At 41.6% G+C, this 17,635-nt stretch overlaps 1 protein-coding gene across 2 annotated transcripts; it reads right to left on the bottom strand.

Moving 5' to 3' along the window:
* Positions 1-388: 388 nt before the first annotated feature.
* On the bottom strand, positions 389-16,818 carry LOC105490457 (insulin receptor substrate 4). Of its 2 annotated transcripts, XM_011756105.3 has the most exons (3): positions 13,036-16,818; positions 3,460-3,485; positions 389-2,979 (listed from the first exon to the last, which is right to left on the bottom strand). In XM_011756105.3, the coding sequence occupies exons 1-3, from the start codon at positions 16,781-16,783 to the stop codon at positions 2,869-2,871; spliced, it is 3,885 nt and encodes a 1,294-aa protein (XP_011754407.2). In that variant the 5' UTR covers positions 16,784-16,818; the 3' UTR covers positions 389-2,868. The 2 variants fall into 2 exon arrangements, with proteins under 2 accessions (XP_011754407.2, XP_011754409.2); XM_011756107.3 differs by lacking the exon at positions 3,460-3,485 and having other exon boundaries at positions 2,893-2,979.
* Positions 16,819-17,635: the final 817 nt, after the last annotated feature.

The following is a 17,635-nucleotide window of genomic DNA, read 5'->3' as shown; positions in this document are numbered from 1 at the left end:
ATTTAAAGGGCAAGAGTAAGTGTCAAGGGAAGGAGACAGAAAAAAAAAAAAAAAAAAGTAAATGATCACCTCAACCTCCTTGAGTAGTTACTTCAATAAAGGATTCACTCATTATCCAAGGTCTGCATGAAAATTTAGGTAAGTCATTTTATAAATTGCTCTACACTAGTATCACCTCCACATTTGAAAAATCAAGAGTTGACTTTACTGACTCTATTGAAAAGCCTCATGTTTCTAGGCAGAGTACCTTTAACCCAAACCCTAAAATACCCCATTTGTTTCATTCTGAAAAATGCAGTCAATCCTACTACAAAGCAGGAAAATATATTTATAATAAAGTAGAGACAATAGTAATAAAAATGAATCTCCACAGGAATAATTTACACGAACACATTTATTGTGAGTAGCTCTATGGAAAGGCAAGTCAGATATATATAGATATACATATACATATAAACACTATACACAGTTGCAAAGTCATCTCCCAAAACCGCAAACGAGATGTTTACAAAGAAAAGAAAGTACAAGAGTATTTACAAAGGAAGACAAAGCCAAAGCAACTCAAAACATATCTGTGAAGCAGAAATAGCAGATGTAATTAGCTGGTGGAACTGTAAAGTTTCAGTTTTTAACGACCAAGTGACTATGCCTGATACCAAATTAAATGTAGAGGTCACAAAAAAAAAAAAAAAGAAAAAAAGAAAATTCCATCATCGTTTTTTCTTAACAGCAGCATGAACTGATAGCTGGAAGGTAAGTGATATGTTGGTAAACATATTCCTTAAAGATTCTTCCAGCATAATACTGAATAAATTAATTGTCTGTAAACTAATAAATAATGACAAAAAGATTGCATTTGTTATGCAGTACCTGTGACTATGTGTACCTGTTACTATTTGTATAACACATACTACTGTGTATGAGGTTTCTCATTCATTTATTCAGCAACTTTTACATCTGTGCTGTACCCTCTTTACCCTGTCTGCTGGCAGCTTCTGAACCTAATATGCAAATAAAGTGATATAGCATTTTCCCCCAAGTAATCTTTTTTCCCACAATTCTGAACAATTATTACTTAACTTACTTGAAAATAAAATGGTGACAGAAGGCTTGAAAAAAGGCTGCCTAAAGAGCACGTTGTTATCATAATGAACAAAAGCCACACTGCGTTATTTGATTAGGTTGGAAAAAGAGAAGAGTCTGAAGGAACTGAAGAAGTTGATGCCCTAGCAGTGACCAGTAACTGGAACAATGACAGATCTCGTAGCCACATCCTCTCCTCAGCACAATTTACAAGGGGAAAAAAGAGCCCACCATCCCTTTGGTTGGTAGGCAAGGAAAAACAGAAGTCAGCTCGGTTCTTTGGAAAAGTTAGTTTAGCAACATGTACTATATAAGCTTGCTTGAAGATAGAAGTACACATTCAAAGACATCAAAACCAAGTAGTGAAAAACTTTAGATAAATATTACACTACTTCAAAGTTGCACATTAAATGCGAAGCAAATTTCATTTTAACAGTTCACACACAACAGGTACATCTACAATCACATGTACACAGGTACACAAAGGTGTACATAAACACGAATACGCACACACACTAGTGCTCACACACACACAGACACTCAAACACTCACACCCATCTGTGATATGATGAGGTTTGCCAATGATAGTACAGCAAGCCAAGATTTGTGTGCCACCACGAAACAAAGCTCTAAGCAAGCTTCAAGACCTTTGTACCTATTCTTGTGGTCACCACCTTGTTAGTGTCATGTTCTCAAAGGTCCAGGTTCCTAAAATCTTAATTCAGTTTACATCAGAGGCAAGCAAAAATAGAACGGGGAGGAGCTTGCTCTGATTTTTTTTTTTTAATTTGGTACATCTTATATTGGCTCAATATCCAGAAGGAAACAAGGCCTTATAAGAGGTTCCTTTTGGCTTAAGTTTTCATCAGAATATTGATTGATAAGTAAACACTAATTTCTTGAATATGGGAAACTGATCTCTTTATAGTAGCCATGGGCATAGGAGGGAGAGTGTGCATTGGGGAAAATGGAGAAATAATAAGAAAAAGTAGAATAGAGGTTGAAAGTGGGGAGAGGCCCAGAGAAGCAGGGAGGGGCCTTGGGAAGAGACTTTTGAAGAGCCTTGCTTCTTTTAGGAGGTAAATGTAGGTTTCACAATAAATGAAAAATAGTAGGTTTGGAAATACTCAGTCGATTTTCAGGCAGAACATCATAGTGTTGTATGTGAACAAATAGCTGTTTCTCAGTTCTGCCTTTAAAATGTTGGAAATGCTCAATCAGGGTATCAGTTTCATTGACATTTAACATGAGCAGAATATTGCAGTTTTGCTAATGAGCAAAACTTTAAATAATCCGCCCTTTAGTCCTGCCTGTAAAATATTGGTAATGTTCCATGAAGATATCAGTTCAGTTGACATTTAATTCATTGATCAAGAAATGTTTTGTGTGTGTAATACTCGGAAAAAAGATTCCAGATCATACCTACCTTCCCATTATGACAGCTTTTTTTTTCTTTATGTGCTGGTTTAAAGGTTTTTCAACTTCAAAATTGAATCTAAATATTTTACATTATTAAAATTAGCATTGACCAAATTTATACATATTCTAAGTAACTTTTTTTAAAGAGGGAAAGAGTTATGAGATGCTCATTCATATAGTATCTGTTCCCTTTCAAAGGGACATATTGGGGAGGAATACCAGAAAACAAAAACAAAGCACAATGTAAATATTGTTAATTAGAAATCACTGGATCCATAAGCAGCAGTACGAATGATCTGCATTAATAGGATCATTCAATTGCCAGAGTCCACTTGTAGGCTTGTAGAAATTTGGGTTGCTTTCTACTCAGAAGCCTCTGAGTTTTCTTTCCTTTAGGCAGATCTGGAGTAGATGAAGATAAAATTCCATAAGCATCACTTTTCTTCTAAAATGTGTTTTTGCGGCAATATAATCACTCTAGGAAAAAGATGATAAAACAAAAGTTACTTGCAGAATTAATGTGGAAAGCTGTCACCCCCACCCTGTTTTAAAACAAAACAACACAACACAAAACAAAATCTAACTAGAAGTTTTTGAGAGATATATAGAGGAGACTGCCTGGGCATGGACATGGTTAATCAACTCTGCTGGCTGCCTGTGAGGAATATCAGCTGGGCAAAGACACAAGGGCAGTTATTCCTCTTGCCCCTAGGCTGCCACTCTGACATTTCTGGTGGACAGCATCTTTGCACGTGCGTGCACTGTTCTACTTTCTTCCAGTGGAGCCCACAAGTGAGCCAGGCATTGTGCAGAGAAACAGATTTTTTTCTTCTTCTTCTACATGTTTGACTATGCCTTCACCAGGTTATATGGCACAAGTCATAGGATTTAAGTACAGCCTTGGAGATGGTCTCTAGACTCAATCATTGAATTTCTTCTCATAGAACAAAGTCATACCTGCAAAGGAGACTTGAAATTCCCATCTGTTTAATAAAAGAAAAAAGTTCCAGCATTATTCTCTTGGCTTTCTGCTTTTGAGTGGGTGCATAATGGGGAGTATGGCAGGGGTTGTGGATCAGATACACAGAAGAAGGTGCTGGACCAGGGAAGGGACAGGAATAAATGATCAGCAAATTGATTATAGGATGCCAGTGTTACCTTAAGATCAGGTCCCCACAAAGTACCAAGTATTCTATTTTATTTGAGACATCCTAAAAGAATCCATGGAAAACATCCTCCAGAGTGGGCTTCAAGTACAAGATTGTGTATTAAACTGGAAATATACATTTTAAGTATTCATTTTCTTATCAAAGGTTTTACAATTTTTTTAAAGAGATGAGGTCTCACTATGGTACCCAGGGTGAAGAGCAGTGGCATGATTATGGCTCACTGCAGCCCCACCCAGACTCCTGGGCTCCAGGATTTTAAAAATGTAACAAAGTTGCAGCTGGATAAAGCACTGAGTGGGAAGAGTACATTTCCCTCTTACTACTTGTGTCTCTTCATCAAGATTCAATGTATAGGTTTGTTCTTGCAGATTAAAAGGTTAAAAAAAATGCCAGCCATGGTGGCTCATGCCTATAATCCCAGCACTTTGGGAGGCCAAGGCAGGTGGATCCCTTGAAGCTAGGAATTCAAGAACAGCCTGGGCAACATGATGAAACCCTGTCACGCCACTGCACTCCAGCCTGGGTGACAGAGTGAGGCCCTGTCTCAAAAAAATGCCATAGATTAGTAAAGATATTAAGTTTTCCTGTCAGCCTTGGGTTTAGGAAATTTTACATTTTATGTATCTAGTTGTACACAGGAAGAAAGGAGTCTGTGATAACCACAGTTAACTGTGAGACTGCATATTAGTAACTGTTATTTGCTGCAAAATTAGGCTAGACCAGTATTACAGAGTGTTATCAGATATTAGCTACATTTTAAGATAGATATTTAAGGTTAGAAAGGTATTTCACCTAGTTTAGTTTACTATTTTGTTTTAGTACCAAAAATATCTTCATGTGTCCATATATAGCACATTGCATGTGCTTTAAAAGGGACTTCTTGCTGTCTTATATGATACACTGGATTTCATATATATTTTTCCAGAAACCTGCAAATTAAGCTCCATATAACTACCCTATTGGCATTATACTAAGATTAGGAACATTTGCTGTTATTGGAGTTGTTTTTCTTTCTTTTTTCCCTTTTTTAAATGACAGAATCTCTACTAAAATTTGATTCATATTGCCATTGCTTTCCTATAACACCTACACCAGCATTAAGTGAATGCTTGATAACTTAATAAAAAGTGACAAATAATTGTGTAATTTCATGTTTACTTTACAAAATACATTTGTCAATTCTTGATTAACTATGCTAGTAGAAAGGAATAATGCTATCCAAAACAGGATAATCCCAAAATAATTTAACTTGCTTTTGAGATGCATTATGGGAACCTGAGCCACAGATTTGCCTTTATAATCCTATTTTACTTAGGCCAATATTAAAATGAGTTTACATTCCCCGGGCACATTCCAAAGAACAGCGTAAGGAAGCAACTCAGAAGCTTGCTGGGTGGCAAAGGAAAGCAATTCCAGATTAAAACTTGATTGTGAACAGTCTGCAAAATGAATATTAAAGGGCTAACAGTCATACCTTAGATTTGTCTCCCGTTCATTTTTATGTGATTTCATCATCAGAAAGGTAAATGGTGATGCTTTTAATAATGTGGTCTGTTTTGGATGTATTATTCCCATTTGATACTGACAGGTTATAAATACTTACCTTATTGTATATTCTTATTTTCCCAATTAATCAAAGGTCTTTTAAACAACAAGTTAATTTCACCCCTTTTAATGGGTGGTATACTCTTCAAGTAATTTTTCTCTATCAGACAGAAAATCTCAGTGGATTCTGATGAGTCAAAATATTTCCCTACTCCTCCTACCAAAATCTGGCAGGGAACATTTTTTTCTCAAAAACAAATGAAGTCAACTTTTCTGTTTCAAGTTATATAATGATATAAATCTGAACATTAATCTTTAACATGCTAATAACGCACAGATGACTTCAATATCCCTGGAAATTTGTAGGGCGAGCCAAGAAGGCAGTTCCTCCAAGGTATTTCAGACCTCTTTATATGAATCGTAAATATGCCTCTACTACATTTTGAAGTCCGAAAGAGCAGTATTTCCTCTGCTCAGAGAAAGGTGAACCTATAACAATATATTGTTATTCTCTCATTCTCTTTTCTCCTTCTGCAACCTTATTCTCTTAGTTATCTTTTCAACTCCAATTTTCCTAGAGCTCAAAAATGGTTTTCAAGGGTTTTTGCAAATTTCTCACTCTGTTCATTAGACAACATGCTATCCCTGCATCCCTGCAATCAACTGGAGCTCACATAAGCAGGGGCAAGCAAGTAAAACACACACAAAAAAAAAAAAAAAAAAAAGGAAGCAAATAAAGATAAATTGAAGCATACATGCCAAAGATGAATGTATAATAATGCAATTATATTACTTAGCTTAGCATTGTCTCTGGAGTATACGTAGGTGTTTGTTTGTTTGTTTTTCCTCAATAGGAACAGATCATCATACTTTTCTGTGCCCTGTGATTGTAGTGGAGGATGATTCTCTAGGACTTGATAAAATTAAGTGCTATTTATTGCTCAAGGCTAAAAATTACTAATAATCGCAGCTAGTCTTCACAACAACAATTATACCAGACTATTATCTCCTTCATAGATCAGATGATGAAACACCTTTGTTCCCACAATGGCAATAGTTTTGGGACAGAATGGTCAAACGAATCTGTAAGGGAAATGTATGACACTTGTAAACCCCTAGCTCCTCAAAGGTCAGCTCACTCGTTTCACATCTGCGCCTTGTTAGCAGGCCCTGGGCCACTTATGCATGTGCATATTCCAGTCTTGAGTATCTGGATACAAACTCTATGGAGATCAGCTACAGGATTTTCATGGTAGGTCACCTTCTCCACTACCTCCCAACACACACATGGGACACTTCACTCTGCTGCCCAGTTACTGCCAACTTAAAGAATGCAAGTTACTAGAATTCTAATATAGGCCGTTTCAAATTTACAAAACATATTTCAAGGTCACTGTTTAGTTGAAACTCAGAATAAATTATCTTATAGAAACAATATCATAAATTAATGGTGGACAGGTTCATAGCTTTGTCTAGATATGCCTATATTTAACCTATGCAGCTCTTGAACTAACAGAGAACTATTTTGACTATACCCAGTCATCATTTCTGAGGGAAGATGTATATGAAGTTTCAGTTTGAGACTCCAGGAATATATGTCTTCCAGCCATGGCAATAGGAATTTTGTCCCTCAAACTCAACCAGCTGGAATAGTCGAAGGCAGGGTGACAGTGGAAGGGAAACTATGGTAAAAGCTGCAGCAACAATAAGGTCTTCATCATGGAGGTGAGTGGGGGCACAGGACTTTAAGTGCGAGGACAAGGTTGGTATGCTTTCAAGACTGGGGGCATAACACTTTAAAAAGCAAGAGTGAAAATCACATTTGTTGGTCAGACTTTCAAGGGCCCCATAGGTACACATGTGAGCAATTTTCAAGACTGTGAGATAGAAACTTCACTGATATTCTCTCTAAGTTTCAAGTCTATAAGTAGGAAATTATTAATCATAGAAAGAAAAATTATATAAATTGTCAAAACTAGCTAAAGTGACTACAATTTACAGGGAATTAGATATTTGGTAAATCCAGAAGGTGTGGCTAGCATCACACATATTGTGATCAATCCAACCATGAAAATAGCTTTAAACATCAGCCCAGCTGCTTCTGTGCCAAGTGACAGTAGGGCAGGCAGCACAGCCTTGGATCTGTGCAACAAGGATCCCCACAAGGAAGGTTGCCTCTGCAAGCTAAGTGCAAGAAGCCTGTGTACTGGGAGTGATCAACATCTGGAGAAGTAAGCCCTCTATGGGCCCTGCAGGACTCCCACAGTGGCCCTCTCCTTTTCAGCCAGCGAAAGACCAGGAAAGGGCATGTTTGCCCGAATTTAAGGGCACAAGTTTGGCAAAGGGCACATGAGGGTAAGACTCACAGAACACAACCAATGTAACCCTAACCAATAAGAAAGAGGTATCAGGAAGCTAAGAGAAAATAGCAGTAACTTTCTCATTCACTTAATAAGTATTTGAGTACGTTTTCCATTCTAAAAAGAATTATTCAGCCAGAAGTTGAAAGGTACCCTCTAAAAATGCAAATCTAAAATAGTATATAGTTTACACTAGAAAAATCTTTAAACATTCCTATTTCTCAAGTGTTGAATCTACTTTTCCAAAATAAGGTGGAAATGTGAGACCTGTAGCTACATTACCAATAATCAATGCAGAATTGCTAGAGAATATATTTTAAGTTCATATGGCAAGCACATTTTTCTTGGCAATTTTATCAATAGCTTTAAAATCAGCAATGTAATGGTTATGGCAAAAACTCAGTGCATTGTGATGTATTTATTTCATTATTATAAAAAGCAGTGTTTTAAATTTCTCATTTCTCATTCAAGACCAAGCAACATTTTCTAGTAAACGATCCTCACTATCTAAGAGTCTGGCAGCACCTCTTAGAGAAAATATACTGAAGGTTTTAATTAAGCATTTTACAAAAGCTATTTTCCAATACTGCCAATAAAACGTCTGGGCTATTTTTACATAATCTTAAAGCCTTAAAAAAGGTGCTAAATCAAAATGAACTTAATTGTAAACAGGGATTTTTATGTCCCAAGGAGAGAGTTTGATTTTCAAGGCTTCTAAAATCTACTTGCCTGACTGCCAAAAGCAAGTTTACTTTTTAAACAAATGAAGAACGTCTATTGCTACACTGCTTATTCTTCCACCTGTCTTACTTTATCCTGTTTTGCCTACTGTGCTGGTTTAGATTAGAATACCAAACTTTATAATGAAGGAAGAAATTAAATGAAAAGACTTTTTGCTATAACTCCCAAATGTCAATGAATTATTAGGAAAATCAAAGAAATCTAACATCTAAAGAAATGAGCATTAATGGAAATTTACTGAATGCACCCTCAATTTACTTTCTTTCCTTTCCATGTTTCTGTGGGATCTAAATAGATATACACACTATTTGTGTTTGGGCAGTAAAGATTAACCAACTCCTCCCCAGATCAGATTTAAAACATTCAATTCCAGCACAAGTCAAATTCTTTTATTCTAAAAGCCAGGGCAAACAGTTCAATGTAATAAAATTACCCAAGTCCTGGAAGGTAGTCCACGGTTATAATGCTCTGAATGAATTACTTTCAACAAAATTTGCTACTATCAAGTGAAAGCAAACTTGTAATTTTTTCCTAATCATTACCCATGTAATAATCTGTCACCAATGGGAAAATAACAGACTACACACCTGATTAAAGGGAAGTGTCATGTGTTGGGTGGAGCACTGGACTTGAAATCAGATGTATGAGTTAGATTTTCAGCTCTGCCACTTACCTTTTTGATCTCAGGAAAATTCTCAACATGGGCTTCATTTCCAGTACTTACCGTCCATCAGTAAAATAATGAATGTGAATGTGCTTTGCAAACTATAAGGCAATCTGCAACTGGAAAGCATTTCCTCAATCAACAATTTGACAATTTAACAATAAACCCTTTTAAATCACATAAACTATTCCTTAGTTCTCCCTACACTCGTCAGCCACATCTATTCCCACAGGAAATTTTTTTTTTTTTTTTTGGTCACTCTGAGAAGCCTGAGTTTGTTCCCAAAACAGGGGATTAGGGAGAGAAAAAGAAAGTAAGAGATCTTGTTTGAATTTTTATACATGTATGATATTCTGGTGTGCTTAATTAAAGTTCCGGTGCTTGTTTGAAGTAGGTATTTTGCTAGTAGTTGAAATTTTTACCCTGAAAACATCACTCTTAGAATGAATGCAAATGAATAATGATTGTGAACAACTTTAGTTAACTTTAATTAAATGAGGTCCTCTTTAATTGTTACAGGTCAAATACCTCATTAGTCCAAACACTGTCCAATTTTGAGGGGTTGAATATTACCTAAAATAAGTGATCCTTCAATGGTAGCCGGGAAATTTCTGCTATATGGAAATTTTATTATAATAAATTATAATTAAGTTCAATGGAATAAAAACAATGTGCTCTTAGTGCCTATAACTGATAGCAACAAGTTTGGCAGTAGTACACTCAAAAAAAGCATAAGATTGCTTCATGGTGATAACAGTGTCTAACACGCAAAAATTAATTAATTACTAAAGTTTTTTTTTTTTGCTTTTTAATACCAAGTGCCCATCATAACATTACTAACTTGGCTGACCGGTTCTCTCACCCCTCCTAGAGCTGCCCTTTTATATCCTCCCAACTCTTGAATAAAAAACCGGGAAAATGTTCACCTCAAGTCATTTTGAACTATGAATTCTCTATCAGGTAAGGTAGAAAAAGAAGCAAATAGTCATACATAGGTTAACAGTCAAACTAAACTACATAAGAAACAACATTCTTCTCCTAAATGCTAATGCCTATGACCTATGTGTTTAAAATGTGAAGACTTCATCTTCAATAAATGATTAAAAAGTATTTCATTTATTCATACAGTCATGTCTAAGGTTATACTTCTGGGTGTTTCTTTCTAATCAACTTAAGTAAATTCCCTTAAGGCATTTACTTATATGCAATGTGACTGTAGGTAAATGGAATTATATACTACATTTGTGTTACATGAGAACAGCTGTCTCACAGATTTATAGTCTCACTTAAATGGTAATCTATAAAGATCCCAACTCTGAACAATAATGTAAAGTATTTTAAATGCAAGTAAAGACTAACTGAAAAGTGAGCTTTTCAGATGGAGAATCTTAATTTAGGTTTGTTTTTCTAAATGTAATAATAACAGTAGCAACAATAACAATGGCAATAGCTACAAAATAATTCATGTATAGTACTTACTGTATGCCAGGCACTATTCTAAGCACTTGCCATCAATTAAAATGACTTTTTGAAATACATAACTTCTAACAAAGACGGTATTTGTTCCTCTGTCAAAGCGTTATGTTTTTGTTTCCTAACACGATTGTTTTTGTTTTAATGTTAGACAGGAAAATAGAGATCAGAAATGAGTGAAAATTATTCTACAGCTTTATGATTTAAAAAAAGGATCAGAATCATTCAGCTTGTTCTTAACACTTCACAGACAACATTCTACCATACAATTTACATTAAAATGGTAACCAAAGTCATTTCCTACAATGGTTTGTTTCACCACCATCAACACCACTACCACCACCACCACCCCCCCCCCAACCCCCACCATTCCTTTCATGTATTTCAGCAAATTATGTGCAGGAATCACTCTCAAGACTAATTATTTTGCAAGAAACTAAATCAGTTTAAACTGCCGAAATTTCACTTCAGTATTAACCCAATGACACTAAAAATATCTTACATTTGCAAAGTGCTTTAACATTCCAAAGTGCTTCCACGTTGATTCTCTTATTTCAACCTAAGTACCTGCCTCCCTGTGAGATAGAACTTCCTTGCTGTAGTCACTCAATAAAGCTAGGAATTTCCTCAATAAACAATGCATTTACAGAACTTTAAATCCCCAAAATAGCTACAAAGTCATAAATCAGTAATTTATGCTAAAATAATGATCATGGTGTCTAGGTATTCCTTGGAAGTCAGAATTTATTCGAGGAACAGTAAGATTTCACTATTTTAAATCCTAAACTTCTTAGACCTCTATGAAAACTGGTCCTTTTGAAAGTACTACAGGGACACAGGCAACTATGTATCATCTACATCAAAAGTATAAATGGTGTCTTCAATAGTTAGACTCGAACAATAGCTTGAGATCAATTTTCAGGTATATTCTGCAGAATAAAGTAGATCTATTCTTGAAAATCTTATTATGGATTAAAGTCTTGGAAATGAAATTATATATTTTAAATGTCCGATTATGGTAGCAGTGGTGATCATGTGTGTTTGTGTGTGTGTGTATGTGTGTGTGTTGGGGAGGGAACTCACAGTTTAAAAGAGGTCTGAATTGAATCTTTTGGCAAGCCAAAGCATCCTTTTGTTGTTTTAATGATCACTCTTTAATGTGTCCCTGCTGCAAATGTGAGTTTTTGTATGGCAAGTTTTCTATAGCAAGGAGAGAAAGGGGATGTGGGGGGGCTACACCTGCATTAAATAGGGAGCTTGTTAGGTGACTGTTGTGATCAGTCCCCGACTTGTTCTGCCTGATCAAGCACAGTGGGCAGAGATCCAATCACAAAAGCATTCCACAAAGCAAGCAAAGCAAAAATCTTCACTAAACTGACTACTGGAATGAAAACTGCCGAGGTCCATCCCTTCCCTTCACTGGGAAAGAAGCATATTCTACTAAAGAGGGAAGGCAGTTGAGACTATGGAGACATCATCTTCTGCAATCATCTCTTGAAAATGTTTCAAGACACACTGATGACAACACTGCACAATATTGTACACAGTAAAATTACTCTAAGTCTTGTTTCCAAGTCTGACAGCTCCTACTCTTTCTTACTTCTTCCTTTGGAAAAGTAGCCCTTTAAAAACTTCCACCATTCCAGGGTAAGCTGCCCCTGGAGTCAGGTCTTCCTCCAGCCTTATCTTGCTTTCCTTGATTTCCCATAAGATATACGAATTAAAACTTTTAACTGCTTTTTAAGCCTTTGAAATAATATTCATATCCTTTATCAAGTTGTCACCACATCCTCTTTTGGAAGGGTGGGGTGTTAAAAGAAGAAAATGAGGCACAGCAAATGTGACTTGCCTGTCATTACTAGTGACAGAGAAAAGGAACACTCAAGGTTTCTGGAATTTATCCTGTGTAAAAACAAAAAGAAAATCAACACACAAACATATTCCCGAGCCAAATACTGTCTTCTTTTAATCACCTCTTGGTTTGGATTGTTTATGTTTTGTTCTCCCCAGACATTCACGTTAACAATTGAGATTTAACTTTCTTGGTAAATCACAACAAACTAGCATAACAATGACTGCTCTTTAAAAAGTAACTTTCGGAGGAGAAAAATATCCTCCCCAAACACAAATAGTTGATTGTTACTGCTTAATAGTCTGTGCTCTTATTAAATTCCCACACTTAAATATGGGCATTTGCAGAAGAGCAACTTTTAATTGTTGATTTGAAAATTACTTGGTGGAACCCAATTTACGACACCTGCTTTACATTATCATTAAATGATGAGTAAGGATGTTTGAAAGTATCCTTATGTTATATGTCTGCGTTTTAACTACTCCTAAAAAAGTAGAACCAATGTTTAAATGATAATCAGTTCTGTCCAGATAAAGAAATTGATTAGATAAAAACAAATTTTTGCAAAGATCAAAAAGGCATTGTGTGAATAATTAAAACTGAATTCTATCCTCCATGTCGAATAGCACCAGTTAATGAAATATTATCCCTAACACTGTAGACTGTAGCACATCGAATCATTAGACAATGACCATTCTCTTTAGGGAAATTAATTCTAAAATTACCGACCTCTTTTGGGAGAGTCGAACTGGTTATCAGGTCTGGTAAAATCCATTCTCACGTAAGTGTCGTCGTCGTCGTCAGTATCTTCTCTCTCCGGGGGTCTTGGCACCCGGCGACTGCGAGGTGGTGGTTCGGGAGCGGCAGCTGCAGCGGCAGCCCCGCCAGCCTGGTTCTCACCTCTGGCAAGGTTTGCAGATGGGTTGTGGGCTCCGGGGTTCGAGCCACCGGCAACGTCTTGGGCTCCCCTTACTGCTTCGGTATCAGCAGCATTAGCAACAGGTTGAAACCAGCGGGCAGAGGCGGAGTCAAATCCAGCAGCGGCGGCTGCTGCGCCGATGCCCCGGGCTACGGCGAGCGCGGAGGCCGCAGCTACAACTTGGCTGACCGCTAAAGTCGGCTCTGCAGCCGAAGTAACCGCCGGGACTGAGGATGGGGAAAGGTCTCTCTCGAGGCTGTCTGTTGGAAAAGCAGAGACAGCGGCTCTGGCTGCTGCAAAGAAACTTTGAGAACGACTTTGTGGGCATCTTCTCTCCTGCTCTTCCTCCTGCAGCAGCCTAGCTACAGGTGGTGGTTCAGAACATCGGCTGGGGGAGAGAGAAATATCCATACAGCACTCAGAAAATGGGTCGACCACATAGATTCGACCTGTTTCAGCATCGTAGCGAATGGCACTGTCAGCAAGAGGCATGACTGGTGTCATTGCTGAGTTGAAAATTACTTCAATGTAGTCACCCTCTTCCTCATTAGCATTGCTACCTGTAGCACTCAGGGGAAGGGGAGGAAGTGGCCACCTAGCACTGTCCAGAGATAAGGGGTTGGCACGTGGTATAGCTCTGAAAAGATCGGAGAAGTCGTTTGCTGGATTTGGAAATAGTACTCCAAACTCAACATTCACATAATTAGAAAAGGCTGACTGTCTGGGGTCAGCAATTATGCCCCACGAACCTGGTAGTCCTTGAGTAGAGGGAGCTGGTGTATTGCTCTCTCTTTTAGCGAAGTCGATGTTGACGTAGTCAGGAGAGCTGTCAGCTTCTCTCTGTTCACGTGTGGGCTTTTGTGGTTTTGGCTTGATTTTATATCCTTTTGTAATAAAAGAAAGTTGGTTAGGTCTCTTAGCCTTATTCTTTAGGGACCCATCATCCCAAGGCTTTGAAGGTGATCCCTCATCTCCAGGCTTTGAGAATGATCCCTCACCTGAAGGCTTTGAAGCTGCATCTTTGGGGCCCCAGTTATAGGAGACTTCTTTGTCTAGGCCCCTCCCCAGGAACTTTCCAGGTAACATTGGCACATACTCACTGTTGTCACTCTGTCCCAAAGGTGAGCTCTGAAAAGGGTTTGGTAGAGAGAAGTAGGAGCTCCAACTTTTGGAGGAAGAGCCACCCTGAGGATTTCTGGGGTTTTTTGGAATTGCACCGGCTCCAGGAGCCATAAACATGTAGTCACTCTCACTGTCATTGTCCTTTGAGTCATCCTCTTTATTAGTATCAGGTGCTTTTGGAGGACTAGGAGCAGGTGGTGGGCTCACTCTGGGAAACATCATCATGTACCCTCCTGAATCTTCAAAAGGGGATCGAGAGTGGCGCTTTTTTGAAGCAGAGACATTTTGAGGAGCCATTGGCATATAATCACTGGAGCTTACAAGAGGGGCAGCCACCCCTGGCCTCATTGGCACGTATGGGTCATCCTCATCTTCATCAAAAGCTCTGGCTCTGTGGGGACCTCGAGCTGCACCTTCTGGGATCCCTGCATCTTTCACTTCTTTGGCTTCTTTGCGCTCTTTTGTGGCTCCTCTGTCAGCACAAAAATAAAGTCGGAATCTTCCCCCAGACTTCCCTTTTCCACCAGTTGCTCCAGCTGGTGGGGGCGGAGGAGGAGGTGGTGGAGGTGGTGGCATGTGCTGTTGCTTGCTTTGAGTTAATTTGCCAAAATAGGATCTTTTCTTCAGAGATTTTCCATGTTCACCATCAGCATCGGATCCTTTCCCACTTCCTGAGCCTTTGCCCCCTCCAGAGTTCTTGCCACCACCTGAGCCATGCCCACCTCCAGGTCTCTGGCCACCACCTGAACCTTGCCCACCTGCGGTGCCGTGGCCATCTCCAGAGCACTGGTTTCCTCCTGAGCCCTGGCCATTTGAGCCCTGGCCACCACTTGAGCCCTGACCACTTCGGGATCCCTGTCCCTCGCCTGAACACTGGTTTCCTCCCGAGCTATGGCTACTGGAGCCTTGGCCACTTGAGCCCTGGCCACCTCCTGAGCCCCGGCCATTTCCTGAGCCCCAATTGTTCATGGGCATGTAGTCGCCTCCGCTTCCTTCCTGATCTTCTCTGCCCTGGGGATTGCCTTCCTCCCCAGAGTTGCCAGAGCCAGAGCCAGACACTTCAGAAGACAGGCAAGCTCCATTGTTCGGGGCTTCTGCAGGGTGCGGGGGACGTGCTGGGCTGGGTGCTAAGCGGTGAAAAAAGCTGGCCGGCACTGAACTCGCTCTCCTTGACCTGCGCCCTCTGGGCAGGTGCAGTCTTCCTCGCCTGGAGTGGGGCACAGGCTCGCTGGGTGTTAGGAAACGCCTGGTGAAAAGCATCTCGTCTTCCCCGTCGCCGATGGCCCTGAGGTGGCAACACTGCTCAAAGCGGGACCTTCTGAGCCAGCCTCCCGGCTCGAGCGGCAGCAAGCCCAGGTGCCTCCTAGCGGACAGCAGGGTTAACAGGTGGGCGCCGATGCTGATGCTGTAGCTGCGGCAGCGGGCTCTGTATTCGTCTGCACACAAGGCTCTCATCTTCTCCAAAAACAGCTCATGCATGTTTTGGGCAACCACACAGTCATCGACCTGCATCCAGAGCTCTCCCGGACCGATGACGGTGGACCTGCCTACTTCCAAGAAGAAATACTGCTCCGAGTGTCCACAGCGACGGATGCTCAGGAGCTGGACGACCACGCTGGCCACTTCGGTGTTCAGTCTCACAAACACAACCTCCTCGTCGGTTAGACACAGCCGGAACACGCCGCTCAGCTCTTTTCTGTGCCCCAGCCCCCTGGGTTTGACTATTACCTGCCACACATCTTTATAGAAGGGTGGCTCCGCTGCCGCTGCCGCCGCCAGCGCGGCCGGCTCTCCGTCCGGCTGCGCGCGGAGCGTGCCGCAGCGGCGGCGCTTGCTCTCGAGGATGAGGCGGCTGAGCAGCAAGTACCAGCTTTCCTGCTCCGACTCGTTCTCGGCCACCATCGCGAAGTACTCGTCCTGGGTGAAAAGGGCAATGAGGTGTCGGTACCTTGCATCTGCTCTCTGGCTCACGGAAAAGCACTGGTATAGGATGATCACGCGTCGCGGTGGAATGAGCCGGGGGATCGCGGCGCCAGAGGCGGCCGCCGCTGCTGCAGCCGCCGCGGCGCGGACACTGTGCCGGAACTTCCTGGCATTTTCGTAGTATTCCAGGCGAGCTGGGGCGTCAGCAGTCTCGAGTTTGAGCACGAAGTAGCGCCTGTGCCCATGCTTCTGTTTCCGCAGGTAGCCGCGTTTGCAGACTTCCTCCCCGACGGGGAGGTCCTCCTCGTCGGATTCGGAGTCTGACCGGGAGCCAGTGGCCGTGGAGAGCCACATGGCTCCCGGACAAGACGACCCGGTCCCAATGAGTGCGGTCGGGGTTCCCGAGGAAAGAAGCGGGGTGGTCACCACTGCTGCTAGAGCTGCCGCTGCTGCCGCTGCTGCACCTCTTAGTCTTCTTGTCGCTTGGTCGCGAGTGAAGGAGCAACTCGCCATGGTGATGCACGATGGTTTTAAGGTGAGCGAGGAGGAGGGGGAATTCAGGAAAGGGAGGGTTGAGGGAAGAGGCTGTCTACCCCCGTTTGCCCGCCCCAGCCCCCTCCTGCCTTGGCCCGCGCCCCCGCCCACTCCACTCTAAGCGCACGACAGCGGGCAAAACAACACGTGACCGAAGCCTCACGCGGCGGCCGCTGCGGATCCTGCTACCGGCGCAATGGAGGGGCGCGAGCGGCCACCAGTAGAGGTGTGCAAGGGAGGAGGCGGCGGGCTTGGGAGGCGGAGCCACCTCCAGCTGTGCCAACACCCTCCCGGTGAATCTCCAGGCCTGTGGGCCAAGAGAGGACTAAGAGGAGGAGGCGGGGCTCTCTGGCCAAGCAGATTCTACCCGGGAGTCGAGGAAGGCATGAGCGGGCGGGAGAAGGCCTGGAGGGGCAGAGGAGAAAGCGGCCGGCTATCAGGGCTGGGAGAGGGCGCCACAGTCGGGGCCCCATTGGTGGGAGGTGGTGGGGGGGGGCGCGGAGCGCAAGCAGTGCCGGCGGCGCCGGGGTGCAGAGCCCGCACAGTCGCCGGACGGTTTGTTTGTTTATTTGGGAAGCGGGAGCCAGGTGAAACTGTTGCAAGGCTCTGATTGGCTGGAATAGGAGCCAATGGGAGGGTCCGGCAAGAAGGCAGTCCCGAATTCATTAGTTTGGCGGGAGGGAGGGGTGAGAGGGGAGAGGGGGCGTGGCTGGGGTCCCAAAGTGGCTTCGCTGTCGGCTTGTGGCGCTCTCAGGCGGTAAACAACCTTACGCAAATAGCTGTTAATGGTGGTGGTAAACTCGTGCAAATCCCAGAGCCATGGTGACCCGG

This window comes from Macaca nemestrina, chromosome X (assembly GCF_043159975.1).
Source record: "Macaca nemestrina isolate mMacNem1 chromosome X, mMacNem.hap1, whole genome shotgun sequence".
NCBI lineage: Eukaryota > Metazoa > Chordata > Mammalia > Primates > Cercopithecidae > Macaca > Macaca nemestrina.
Note: the sequence above shows the minus strand (reverse complement) of the source record. Positions and strands in the feature narration are given on the sequence as shown.

What these genes read in the sequence shown, in the direction of transcription:
- LOC105490457 (XM_011756105.3), bottom strand. Translation starts at nt 16,783, where the DNA reads ATGGCGAGTTGCTCCTTCACTCGCGACCAAGCGACAAGAAGACTAAGA. An exon ending in GTTCGACTCTCCCAAAAGAG is followed by an intron (nt 3,486 to 13,035) that starts GTCGGTAATTTT and finishes TTTATTAAACAG; the next exon opens with ATGGGAATTTCAAGTCTCCT. An exon ending in ATTTCAAGTCTCCTTTGCAG is followed by an intron (nt 2,980 to 3,459) that starts GTATGACTTTGT and finishes TCTTTTTCCTAG; the next exon opens with AGTGATTATATTGCCGCAAA.